A 14590-nucleotide genomic window follows, 5' to 3' on the forward strand; every position below is an offset into this window, starting at 1 on the left:
TTCCGAGATGTCTTTGATGTAGGCAAGAATGGCTAGTGTTTCTGCTTATGTTTTGTCTGCTTGTTTGGGTTTGTTGCTGAGAAATCGGCGGACTGTATTCATTGGGTACCCATTCTTTTTGAATACCCGGTATAGGTGATTTCCCTCTGCTCTGCACAAATGAGGCTGCATCAGAACATTATTTCAATGAGCCAACACACACTGCAGCACAGAGGAACTACGCAGATGTTTGTCTCTTCTGGGGTGCATGCTAGGGTCGATTTGCTTACAGGAGCATTAGGGAGCTAGAATACTCTATGCATCATTTTAAACCAAAGAGCTAAAGCATCAAGAATGGTGGATTGTATCACAGTGGTAATGTTACTGGTCCTGTCACCTAAAGCCCCTGAACTGAAATTCTGGAGACACAAGTCTAATTGTTCGTAAGATTTTTGATCTAGAAGGGAATTGAGGATTCTGGGGGTCAGGATGGAAAGACCACAACTGGGCCATGACCTTATAAAATGGCAAAGCAGGTTCGATGGGACAAATGGCCTACTCGTGCTCCGAACATTTTTAAAAAATTCATCCACAGGATGAGGGTGTCGCCAGCTAGTCCAGCATTTGTTGCCCAATACTAATTGCCCTTAAGAATCAACCACACTGCTGTGGGTCTGGAGTCACATGTAGCAAGACCAGATAAGGAGAGTAGTTTCCTTCCCTAAAGGACATTAGTGTCAACCGGATGGGATTTTCGTGAAAATTGGCGATGGATTCATGGCATCATTCTACCATCTGCCTTAGTAGAATTTGAACCCAAGTCCCCAGGCTATTACCTGGGTCGCTGGAATAATAATCAAGTGATAATATCACTTGTCTCCCGTTATTTTAATGCCCACTAACTGGTGGTTTGTATAGGGGGAGAGCTGCAGTGGAGTTCAGCCGAGTTTAGAACCGGACATCAAACGTGTGTACTTACTTGCAGGTGTTGTTAACTGACTCTTCAGGACAATGATGGTGACAGTGGCACCAGAGATCCTTCTGAGGTGACGCGGGCATGGTACTGTCAACATATTCCTTCTTGGTTTCAACGCTGAGTTTCCCGGTGCTCCTCAGCAGCATGTTATCAAGACGGTTACCTGTAAGGAATGACAAAATCATTAAAAGGCTGTAAGAGGCCATGGTCAGGCATCAGCACATTGCAAAGATCCCAACGTAAGCAAACCTGGGTGGGGAGGGGGCATCAGTCTACAGGTCTCAAGAGTGGCTTCCTGTTCACAGACCTAACAACCATAGTACTCTCATCTCAGAGTCAAGCAGGGAGGGCCATATCAAACCCCATCGCACTTCGCATCCTGTCTCACAGGCTGACATATCAATGCAGCACTTATGACACTTCTGAACACCCATCTCATGATCAGGCTTTTGGACACATGACCAGATATCTCCTCGTGTGACACACAACAAAATATCTCCTTGTGACAGTCCGTGTCGAATATTGCTTTGTAATATCTCTGTGGAGCACCTCAGGACATTTGATTATGATGCAGTTGCTACACAAGCACAAGTTATTGTTGTATATTCTAAAAGTCCCTGTGAAAATCATTATTTAAGCCCTGAGACTGACACAGAAACTCAGCAGGTCTGGCTGCATCTGTGGAGAGAGAAACAAAGTTAATGTTCAAGCTCTATGTGACCTTTCTGAAAGACAAGGACCATGTGAGTGCTTTCGCATTTGAACAGTTTTCAGTCTCCAATGTTTAGAACATCAGATTAGTATAGTTCATATATTCAAGGAAGAGTATTCAGACCAAGTACCTCTGATAGCATAGCATTCCCTGAGTACTGTGTTGGATTATTAGCTGGGGGTTTTACATGCTGATGCCCTGAGGTGGGATTGAACTCAGGATTATATGGGTCACAGGTGAGTGTGCAACCCACTGAGCTGCTAATGGTATATATTTCAAGCAGCAGGGTAGTTTAAAGGAACACCAACAGTCTAGTTCTCATCTTAATCATTGTCTGCAGGCACCCCAACACCCAGAAACCCACGACCACCCAACACCCAGAACCCGAGACCCCCAACACCCAGAAACCCACGACCACCCAACACCCAGAACCTGCGACCACCCAACACCCAGAACCCGCGACCACCCAACACCCAGAACCCGCGACCACCCAACACCCAGAAACCCACGACCACCTAACACCCAGAAACCCATGACCATCCCAACACCCAGAAACCCGTGACCACCCAACACCCAGAAACCTGTGACCACCCCAATAGCCAGAAACCCACAACCACCCAACACCCAGAACCCGAGACCACCCAACACCCAGAAACCTGTGACCACCCCAATAGCCAGAAACCCACAACCACCCAACACCCAGAACCCGAGACCACCCAACACCCAGAAACCCACGACCATCCAACACCCAGAACCCAAGACCACTCCAACACCCAGAACCCAAGACCACCCCAACACCAAGAACCCATGACCACCCAACACCCAGAAACCCACGACCACCCCAACAGCCAGTTCTTGTATATTTTCTGCTGCAACCATCTGGGATGTCTTGGATAGATACACTGCCACCAATTCTTCTTGTTGGTGAGAGTCTAAGCTACTGATAATGGGTGCAGTAGGTTGCTCACACAAAGTCTTAAGCAGAGGATAGCATCACTCTTACTGAACAGTAAAGGTTTATAACATAGCAGTTATTAGGTAGTTACGATATATCTAAAATACATAATTTCTGTTTGTGTGACTATCAGGCTGAACTTAAGAGTAGCTATAGCTTATTACTTTAATTATATGCTGTGAACACACTCTGGATAGTCAGCTAACTGTAACACACACACACAACACACACACACACACACACACGAATGATACCTAAAGCATGGATTGAATTCCCCTATATCAGAGGTCAAAAATGGGTGGTACCTCTGAGGGCAATAGTTCTGGATACAAACCCCACCTACTGCAGAGATGTGTTATAACATGTCAGAACAGGTTGGTTAAAAATAGCCACACAAAGCAGGTCTATACCCTGGCAACTGGAAGCCACATTGAGAATAGTCCTCTATATCCTGGTGAGTGTAACTAGTTATGTGATGCCAGACAATTGCTTGTTCCAACACACCGTCCGCCATCCCCCACTCTAACTGCCCCCATATTTCCACCTCAATCTTCACAAGGAAGGTGCAGTGGAAACCCACCTACAGGCACGGAAGCAGCAAGGTACTAGCTTCACGGTAACTAGTTGGAGGGGTGGCACGGTGGCTCAGTGGTTAGCACTACTGCCTCAGAGTGCTAAGGACCCAGGTTCAATTCTAGCCTTGGGTGACTGGCAAAGTTTGCACATTCTCCCTGTGTCTGTGTGGGTTTACTCCAGGTGCTCTAGTTTCCTCCCACAATCCAAAGATGCACAGGTTAAATGATCTGTGCATGCTGAGTTGCCCATAGTGTTCAGTGACGTATACATTAGGTGCATTAGTTAGAGTAACAGGGAGGGGGAATGGGTCTAGGTGAGTTAATCTTTGGAGGGTCAGTTTGGACTTGAAGGGCCTGTTTCCACACTGTAGGGATTCTATGATTCCTTTTCCTTTGGCACAGTGAAGCAGAAATTCACTCAGGCTATTTAAACAGGACCTTCTAAGTCCATGACCACTACCAAGTAAAAGGACAAGGGCAGCAGGTACATGGGAACACCACCATCTGCAAGTTCCCCTCCAAGGCACTTGCCATCCTGACTTGGAAATATATCACTGTCCCTTCAATGTCACTGGGTTAAAATCCTGGAACACCATCTGTAACAGCATTGTGGATCTACCTACAGCACATGGACTGCAGCGGTTCAAAAACAATGTCTCCCCCCCCCACCTCCCATGCAAGAGCAATTAGAGATGAGCAATAAATTACAGCGTTGAATTTAATGCTCACATCCACGAAAGAATAAAACAATTCCAGTAAAGACATTTTAGTGAGTTCCAAATAGACATTTAACAGCTGCACTTTGTTATCACACTAGGTTCCTCATGACACCTTAAAGCAGCTTAACATTCACATGAAAAATACAAAAGCAAAGTTAATACTTCATGGGAAGGACTAAAAATGTATCCACTGTATTATATTTCACCCTTATTTGTAAAATAAATGTAGGGCATGTTTGAAGCAAAGGATCATATTAAATTAATGAGGATCATATATAAAACTGTCCATAATAGTTTTATAAGGGTATAGCTTTTGCTACATAGGTTTGATTTTATTGCAAGTTCGTAGCATTTATCAATAAATGTTGTTTTCATACAAGCAATTAAACTGAGATACTGACTTGTAACAAGGGGTAAAAGACTTCTGCTGGTTTAATGCCTAAATGTTGCATTGAAAACCAGCATCTACTAAACTCAAAGCATCCCAAGTGTTACGTGGCTCACATCCCATTGCAGCTCTACTCTAATCCAACACCAGTTTTTTGCTGATCAATACTGAGAATAAGTATTAGAAGAAGCTGAAGTTAAACTTTGCGGAAACCTAAAAGAGAATACGTGGAAGAAGAACAGACATTTCTGGAAAAACTGAGCTGTCTGCGTTTTGAGTCCTGTGAGGAAGGGTCCCTGGACTCAACCTGTTAACTATCTGTCTCTCTCTCTCCACAAATGCAGCCAGACCTGATTGTGTTTCTCCAGCAATTTCTGTTTTTGTTTTGAAAATGTGTTCTTTTCTGATGCCTTGGCTATTAGGTAACACTCAAAAATATATCGTCATTGGCAATCACTTGCTAACGAGTGTGACTGTTCACCTAGGAAATTCTGGGTCACTGGTCATGGGTTCTGGCAGTTTTAATGAGCTCAATCCTACAGCCCCATCTCTGACCACACATTTGGCAGATGTTTCCGGGAGGTGGAATTGGTCCTTAGGTCTTGAGATTACTGGCATTCCTTTCTCCAGTTCCTTTCCCGTACTCCTCTTACTGATGTATGTTCTCAAAGAATCATATCCCTTCATCCAGGAGTTTCCTCCAAGCCAGTTCTTTCTGAGTGAGGGGCTCCCATGTATTGACACCTATGTTGTATTTCTTGAAGGAAGTCCTCAGGGAATCTTACGCATGAACAAAAGATCATCTTACAGGGATGGGAGTGTGCTGCGTGCAAAGTGACTGCTGTATTTCTGTACTCAGAAGTATTTGTTGACTATAAAGTGCTCCAGATCATTCTGAAGTTATGAAAGATGCTTTATGAAACAGGGTGTTCAAAGCAGAACCATCACTCCCACCAATATTGATGTGAAACCTGCAATGTAGTGATGATCAAAGGCATTTGTAATGCCGACACTGTCTCCTGAAAGGAGGACGGGGGTAGGTGCTGGTCTTCAAGTGGAAGAGCTCTGATTGGCCAGTAGGGCTTCTATTCCCAGGGTCCTGGAAGAATGCCTGCTGCTGTCTAGCTAAGGGCCTGAGTTGTACAGGTTGTGGTTGGTCAGCCCAAACAAGGGCAATGTGGGGCCTCACCAGTTTTGCAGCTAATGGAAAAGACCCCCATCACTCTGCCCCCAACCTCCTAAACTTAAACTTTTGGAATTCCCTTTTTACCTCTCTCTCCTCCTTCAACAGCCCCCATAAAAACCTAACCCCTTTGACCAGGAGTTCAGGCAGCTCCTCTAAAACTACTTTCTTTCACTTGATGACAAATTTTGTCTGAAGACAACTTCTCTAAAGAAATCTGGGATTATATAAAGTCACTGTATAGCATCTTAAGATGCAAGATGTTGAAGTAGGATTTGTTGTGCAAGGGCTCTGTTGTAACCTTGTGATGATGTCATGGAGATGCACATCACTAGGTATAAATAGCACAGTGTGGGTGAAATTAGAACTCTCTGGAAGAATGCCTCGGATTGCAACTCACCAGATCCATAGAATGCCTTCAGAGCACTTGGAGGTGAGCACAGAGGAGGAGAGAGTAGTCCTTACCTAATGTAACTTTTAGTATATCTCTGATTACCATGTACAGCTGTACTTTAACATATAATAAAGTGTCAGTTTGAACTCTAAACCTGAAGTCAGGTTTTTGACTTTGCCTTCTCCTCAACCAGTCTGCCTTGAATCCAAGCTTGTACCATGACATCAAGCCACACAATAAAAGGCAAAATGAACCCAAGCAACTGAGGCACAATGATACAGTTTATATGCTCTTGTAAACTCCTCTTCCAAGTCACATCCTGACTTGGAATTGTATCACCATCTCCTCATCATTGCCTGGTCAAACTTGTGGGACTCCCAGCCTGACAACTCTGATAGTGTACTCACGCCACATTTCAGGCAGGCATTGGGCAATGAGGAAGCAATGGCCTAGTGGTATTGTCACTGGACTGTTAATCCAGAGGCCTTGATAATGTTCTGGGGACTCGGGTTCGAGTCTCGTCATGGCCAGACAGTGGAATTCGAATCTAATAAAATGCAATCAGGAATTAAGAATCTAGAGATGCCCATGAATCCATTGTTGGAAAAACCCATCTGGATCACTAATGCCCTTCAGGGAAGAAAGCTGATCTGGCCTGCATGCGACTCCAGACCAACAGCAATGTATTTGATTCTTAACTGCCCTCTGGGTAATTAGGGATGGGCAATAAATGTTGCCTGGCCAGTGACACCCTCATCCTGTGAATTAATATAAATAAAAACTTTCTACCACTTTCAAGAGCAATTAGGGATAGGCAACAAATGCTGGTCTTACCAGTAAATCCAACAGTTCATACAATATAAGAGCAGTAGTGGGCCATTCTGCCCATTCTGTATTTACTTCACCGTTCAATGAGATCATAGCTGTTCTGATTATCCTCAACTCCACTTTCCTGCCTTCTCTGCCCCATCACCCTCAATTCCCTCACTGATTAAAAATCAGCCACTCTCAGCCTTGCATATACTTAATGACCCAGCCTCAACTTCCCCCTGCAATGAAGATGGCAGCATGGGCGGCACAGTAGTTAGCACTGCTGCCTCACAGCGCCAGAGACCCGGGTTCAGTTCCCGTCTCAGACAACTGTCTGTGTGGAGTTTGCACATTCTCCCCGTGTCTGCGTGGGTTTCCTCTGGGTTTGCTCCGGTTTCCTCCCACAGTCCAAAGATGTGCAGGTCAGGTGAATTGGCCATGCCAGATTGCCCATAGTGTTAGGTGAAGGGGTAAATGTAGGGGAATGGGTCTGGGTGGGTTGCTCTTCGGAGGGTCGGTGTGGACACACTGTAAGTGATCTAAATCTAAGATTTCCACCGATACATGCAAGAATGAATAAAAAATACTTATGAATAAGAGTGTGCTTACAAAATCGCAGGTGAAAGTGGACAAGCAATAAACATTAATTACTGCGGTGAAATACTATTTGTTCTATTATTATGAAGTGAAAAAGCAGCTTTTCCTAAAATATCAGTTCCAATCTTTAATTTAAAACAACCCACAGCCCTCATACTGTACTCTCCAGCATAGCTCAGTACATGTGCACTCCACTGTTCTACTTACTGGTATGGATTATCATTACACTGAACAGTAAACACATGACTCATCCCTGGGAAATAAAACCCATCTCTCTAAACCCTCTCAGATGAATCACTTCTGTTATAGGGAATGATATTCCAAGTCAAAACTCCTCAATAGACTTACCAAGCAGTTTTCAAGAGTCCAGTTTCTTTTTATTTTGACTGTTGCTAATTTCTTTAATCTGAGTTGTGTTCCATTTGATTCCATTCTTTTAAGAAATCAGTTTTTAGTAATTTCAAAAATATACTTCCTTCATAAAAGTATCTTTATGTGTAGTCACAAATGCAGTTTGGTTCTATAAAGTACCGTATCAAGGAAACAAAAACATTGGTGTTTTACTCTATATAACCAACCAATGACATCTTCTATAGAGTTAGGTCCCTGGGAGAAAAGGGGTATGGGACAACTTGACAACTCAAAGTTCACACCCAAACCTTCACTCCATTTCAGAAAGCACAAAAACTCACTGTGGAAATCAAAATTCTGCTCCTCTCATAATTGGCCTGTCAAACAATTATTATAAGTTTCTCCACAGTTATCAACTGTTCAAAGATGTGCAGGTTAGGTGGATTGGCCATAGTGTCCAGGGATGTGCAGACTAGGTGGATTAGTCATGGGAAATGCAGAGTTGCTGGGATAGGGTAGAGGGGTGGGTCTGGGTGGGATGCTCTGTGGAGGAGTCAGTGTGGACTTGATGGGCCAAATGGCCTGTTTCCATGCTGAAGGGTTTCTATGGTTCTATGAACTTTCCCACAAATAGGAACAATTTCTCCTTATTTGCTCAGTCAAACCCACTTGTGATTTTAAACAAATTCAATCAATCTTTCCTGAATATTCTCTTCTCTGAACACAATCTCAGCTTCTCTGGTCAATAGTTAATATTTTGTCACTCTAAACCAATGGAAGACATAAGGAAAGCTGGCTTATACGTACAGGTGAAGACATTAAAATAATTTACCATCCAGTAGTTAATGGACTCCAAGATAAAATATTTTAGAAAATATTTCAACTCTTTGTTTAAATTTGGGAAAGGGTTTAACAGGATCGATGTAGAGATGATGTTTCTAATTAATAAGGGAACCCAAAACAAGGATTCATCACTATAGGATGGTTGCTAACAAACTGAATCAGGAATCCCTGCAATGTAAACTGGCCATTCAGTCCATCTACTCCACACACATACTCACCCGAGGCTGGAATCAAACCTGGCTCCCTGGCACTGTGAGTCACCATTCCGCCCAGTGGCCCAATGGTTTCTTCGTATCTCTGTTTTAAAGCTGCCATTCTTTAGCCTAAAACTGTGATGCCTTGTTATACGTTGCCCTACATGAACATACACTCTCTCTATATGTACTTTGTCAACTGTCTTCTTATATATCTCAATAGATCGCCTCTTATTCTTTTAAAATCCAGAGAGTATTGGCCTTAACTGTTCAATTTCTCTTCATAAGAGAGACCCTTCATCTCTGGAATCAATTTAGTAAACCTCCTCTGAATTGCCTCCAATATAAATACATCCCTCCTCATGTAGGGGAACCAAAACTATACATTGTACTCCGAGTTCAGTCTCACTAATGTCTTATATAGTTCTGTAGTATTTCCTGACTTTTATACTCTATTTCTTCGGCAATAAATGCCAAAATTCCATTTGCCTTGCCTTGATTAAAATGATTTTTTTATTGCTTATTCTGGGTCTGAAGTCACATGTGGTCAATACCAGGTAAGGACAATAGATTGGCGTCCTTGAAAGACATGTGCGAACCAAATAGACTTTTTTGGTAATTGGTTATAGCTTTATGGCAGCAATACAGAGAAACACTTCATAGGTATTTTCTAACTATCTGTTCAGTCATTATTATACACTGCTGGACGTTAACCTACACCTCCTGGCTTAGAGGTAGGGACACTACCACTATTCCTAGACAGACTTCTAAGATTCACTTTATACTCAGATTATTAACTAAACTTAAATCCCAGCAGCTGCCATTTGAACCAGTGTCCCCAGCTCATGAGTGCAGAGACATTACCATGACTCCATCACAATGTTGTTAGATGTACTAATTAGACTAGGGGAGGTGGCTGGTGTGTATCACAAGCACTGGCATGGATCTTTCACATGGAATGACCTGAATCCGTGCTGTAATTGCAATGCTTGAATCTGCACTGAATCAGCTTGCAAACCTCCTTATTGAACTTTATCCCAGAGAAGTCCTTTAATGAGCTCATTATTTAGACATTTTTCTCCAATTCCCCATCCTTGTTATCAGCCCTGCTGATATTGGGCTTGCCAATTCGGTTTCGCAGACAGGCAAGGCCATTTTGTTTTCACCAGTGAGCTAATTAATTTCAAACCTCATCACTCAGGAATTATCATAATTAAAAACTGTAACCATTTTGTATAACTGCACATAATTCTTGCACACTTTTTACATCTTCATTTCAGAAAGAAAAATGAATTTTAAGAAGGCTTGTAAAGTATAAGTCACTGACAAAACCAGCCCCAAGTTAAAACCTATCTTTTTTATAAGAACTACTGAGCAATAGCATAAAGGAAGAATTTTTTGTTGAAACGTTGAACAAATTTCAATAGGTTCATTCTACAAAGCATTACTTTTATGGAAACATAATTCAAATGTCTATCTTAAATTTGCACGAAGGTGACTTTTAAATGCTGAGCTCCAATATCCACCTCTTGTGCTGTTTATCTCCAGTTGGACTTGGGGCACATACATGTGAAATTAATATTACATGCTTCCATTGGCAAAAGAAGTGACTCATGAGGCAATCCTAATGACTAATATAATTATCGTAAAAGGTCTGTGTATTTATACACATATATTGACATACACACAAAACTCTGCAACTAAGCAGTACATCATCATTGATATCCAGATCTTCAAAAAGCAGGGGGAATGACACAGTCGGAACACATTGACTTACGTTTCAGTTAGATGCACAACGCTTTTCCCACAAAACCTCGGTGACAGAGGAGGTCAGACGGTGCCCTCCTGTCAATCTGTACATGACAATGTTGTGCTCAGACGCCAGCAGACTGTCCAGTCATAGAGAAGAATCAACGAAGACTGAAGCAGGGCATCTGTGAAACCAGAGTCCGAGATTTGATCTCTGGCCAAAACATGTGACTCGGTCACAGGAGGCACCACTAACAGACCATCCTTGGCATTTGCTATTGAAACAAGGCATTAGGAAAGCAATGCAAAAAATGTCGTTTGCAAAGCACCAAACGTATTGCTTTCGTTAAACAACAGTAATCAATGTTGACCACAGACTGTATTTATTGAATCTATTGCTCTGTTGCTCAAAGCATTTCAGTCTTTGAAATGTTTCCGTTCACCTCCAATGAGGAAGGGCAGCATTGCTTTTGCCACACTTGCCCATACAACAACTTTAACTGACATTAGAGTTCCCTGGCTGGTTGTCAGGCTAAAGAACCCCTTACGTTTTGTGATTGTTTAAAGATGCAACGTGCAAATTCCATAAACATTTACATTTCTTCAAGCCTAAGTGAGAGGAACATATTGCTTCCTGAAAAAAACTGAGGAGCTGTCAGAGACAAGACTAGGTCCTCAGCTCCCATCTAGTTTTCAGTTGTTACATTTAGCACACCAGTCTGTCAGGATTGCAGCTCTAGAATGAGCTGGTCATTCCTAGTAATGAAAGGAATAAAGTAGCAATAGAAAGGCCATGAAGCGAACAAGAATTATTTTATCTGTGGTGAGTTCTCTTTTATTACTTTGGTTTGATGCCATGCTGTGCTCGGGCTCAAGAGAAACGGGTTGAGGAGAAGAAAGAGTTAAAACTGTGTTCAGACTTAAACTTCTAAAGTAACCTTTCTTGTTGTACGTTAATACTAAATCTTGCTACAAATAGCAATCACCAGTATCCCAACCTCTGCCCGATAATCACATTATGTAAGTATTTATTGAACTTCTACATGTCCGACTTCTAGATTACTATTCCAATGATCACTCCACCACTTCTTCCCCAACACACTATGACTGATAAATGGCAATTAACATTTGTGCCGCACAAGTGCCAGACCATGACCATCTCACACAAAAGAGAACCTAACCTTCGCCCTTGTCATTCACAGCATCACCATCACTCAATGCCCAACTATGAATGTCCTGGTGGATGGCATCAATCAAAACCTCAATTGGGCCAACCATATAAATACTGTGCCTACAAGAGTTTGAAGTTCTGTGAAAAGTAACTCATCTCCTGTATCTCCAAAGCATGTCCACCATCTGCAGCAAGCCAGTTGTGTGATGGAATCCTCCCCACTTGCCAGGATGAGTGCATCTCCAACAAAACTCAAGAAGCTTGACACCATCCAAGAAAAACCATCCTGCATGATTAGCATTTTAATCATCACCTTCACTACTCATTCCCTTCACCATTGACACACAGCAGTAGCAGTGTGCATTCTCTACAAGATACGCTGCTGTGACTCATGAAGGCTCTTCCAAAAACACCTTTGAAGCCCACAACCTCTGCCATGTGAAAGAACATGGGGGAGCAGATATGTGGCAGCACCATCACCTGCAAATGCATCTTTGTGTCACACACAATCCTGCCTTGGAAGTACATCACTGTTCCTACATATTGCTGGGTCAAAATCGTGAGATTCCCTTCCTACCAGCACCCTGGTTATCTCTAAACTCCAAAGACTGCAGCAATTCAAGAAGGCAGCCTCTCCATGGTAATTAGGGATGGGCAATAAATTCTGGGCCCATCTGGGCTACATCCCCTGAATAATTTTTAAAAATACTATTAACTAAAGCACATTATCCCATTGACAGTGTCTGCAGACTGAACAGTGGTAATAAAGGAAAGGTTGATTCCAGAATGTTTGAACTAAAGGTAGGGGAGGGTGGTAAGTGAAAATGGCATAATTTTGAAAAGCTCAATCACACAGTGTTAAAAAAAAGTCATCTGCAGAAATACAGTTAAATTGAAGGACTGCGAAAGGTTTAGCCATTTATACTGTGATAAGTTCTTAAGTGTGAACAAGAGTGGTTCTGGAGATGAAACACTTCCCAAATGACAATAAAGTACTTGGCACTTCTAAATTAGGTATAGGATCTGCACTGTTTTAGCTTTCCTTAAATGGTCCTGAGCTATGAAAGTATGACAGCACCATTTCCTAGCCCCTTCCCACATACTCGATACTGAAACTTTCTTAAAGTTAAAACTTTCAGAGTATTTGCAACTCATGGCCTCCCTAAACAGAAGGTCTTCACTGATAGAATTCCCAAACCGGAGGAAAATTTGCTTAATTTTTTTGTATCTGAGTAAACTCCTGCAATAACACTTTTTTTGCTTCACGAAAGATTGAAAATGAAGATTCAGTGTCAATTGTAGCTCGGTAAAATAGGTCCATAGAAACATTGGAGGAGGCCATTCAGCGCCTTCTGCCTGCTGTGCAATTCTAGACCCTGGTGACTCTCTGCCTCAGCCCCATTTTCCTGCGCCATCCTCATATTCCTTGACGTTATTGACATCAAAATTATTGTCTTGAAGCTAATCTATGACTGAGATTGAATAGCGGTTTAGATTACAAAATTCCAAAGACTCACCACCCTCTGGACAAAGAAATCCCTCCACATCTCATTCCTGAAGGATATGTCTCTTATTCTGAGACCATGTCCATTGATTGTAGACATTCTCAGCCAGGGAAACCTTTCTGTGTCTACTCCACCCCTTTAAGGATTTCTTAAGCTACAACGCAATTGCCTTTAATTTTCCCAATTTGTCGTAAATTTCCAATCCCCGTTCTGGGAATTTCTGACCTCATCAATGCAGAGTTGCCAGAGTAAATGCACCTTTGGCAGGGTTGTTGTTTCCTGAAGGTGACATTATGCACCTTTCTACCTTTTCAAGTTAATGCAACAGATACTATGGCACTGTTTTAAAACCAAAAAAAATCTTCAGATTGATATTTATGCTTCAAATCATAAAATGACAGAAGAAAACTGGCCACTTACTTTGCTGCTTTTTAAAGGGAGTCATAGAGATGTACAGCATGCAAACAGACCCTTCAGTCCAACGTGTCCATGCCAGCCTGATATCCAAAATTAATCTAGTCCCATTTGCCAACACTTGGCCCATACCCCTCTAAGCCCTTCCTATTCATAGACCCATTCAGATACCTTTTGAGTTGCTTTCAGAAACCTGGCTGCTGCCACTTGGATCGGTGACTACACTTCATTATTTCACTTCCTTTTAAACTACACAATGCTATTAAGGAGAGAGTTCCAGGATTTTGACCCAGTGAAGGAATGGCGATATATTTCCAAGTCAGGACGGTGAGTGGCTGGGAGGGGAACTTGCAAGGGGTGGTGTTCCCATGTATCTGCTACCCTTGTCCTTCGAAATGCAAGTGATTGTGTGTTTGTGATCCCATGACCCTTGGACTTGAAATATTAACTTTGTCTCTCTCTCTCTTTCCACAGATGCTGCCAGACGTACCAAGTTTCTCCAGCACTTTCTATTTTTGTTGGCTTCAGATTTTGACCATCAGTAGTTCTTTGCTTTATACCTTCATTCACTAGTGGGACATGGGCGGCATTGGCTGGGCCCAGCATTTATTGCCTGGTCTCTAGGTGCCCTTGAGAAGATGTAGTGAGCTGACTTCTTGAACTAGTGCCATTCATCTGCTGTAGGTAGATACAAAATGTCCTTAGGGAGGGAATTCCAGAAATGTGACACAGTGACAGTGGTGTTGCCAGACACCCTGAGTAGCCCTAGCACTTTGTCTTCTTTTTATTTTAAGTTTCTGGGATCTGCAGTACTTTACTCTAAATTCCTCAGAAGATGTTGTTGGGAGCAGCCGCCTCTGTTTAATTTCACTCACTGAAATCTTCCCAGCCTATCGGTTTAATGCATAAACATCTCCCACAATCCTCCCTTCTACTTGTGTTCTACCCAGATCAGCATATCCGCACACTGGTGAAATATTGTGGAGAAAACACAAATGCTGGAGATCACAGCAGATCAGGCAGCATCCGTGGAGATAGTCAGCTAACGTTTTGAGTCCAGATGACTCTTCATCAC

General features: G+C 42.5%; 1 protein-coding gene across 7 annotated transcripts in view; it reads right to left on the reverse strand.

The window, feature by feature from the left end:
- Positions 1–14590, reverse strand: part of bmpr1ba (bone morphogenetic protein receptor type 1Ba) — a 584628-nt gene that overhangs the window by 110317 nt on the left and 459721 nt on the right. For all 7 annotated transcript variants that reach the window (XM_087979920.1, XM_087979918.1, XM_087979921.1 and 4 more), the window contains one exon: positions 959–1118. In XM_087979920.1, the coding sequence (XP_087836046.1) occupies positions 959–1118 (160 nt within the window). The remainder of the gene's footprint in view (positions 1–958; positions 1119–14590) is intronic.

Source organism: Chiloscyllium plagiosum, unplaced genomic scaffold (assembly GCF_037043375.1).
Source record: "Chiloscyllium plagiosum isolate Xiang-an unplaced genomic scaffold, Cpla_swu_hap1 HiC_scaffold_36, whole genome shotgun sequence".
Lineage (NCBI taxonomy): Eukaryota > Metazoa > Chordata > Chondrichthyes > Orectolobiformes > Hemiscylliidae > Chiloscyllium > Chiloscyllium plagiosum.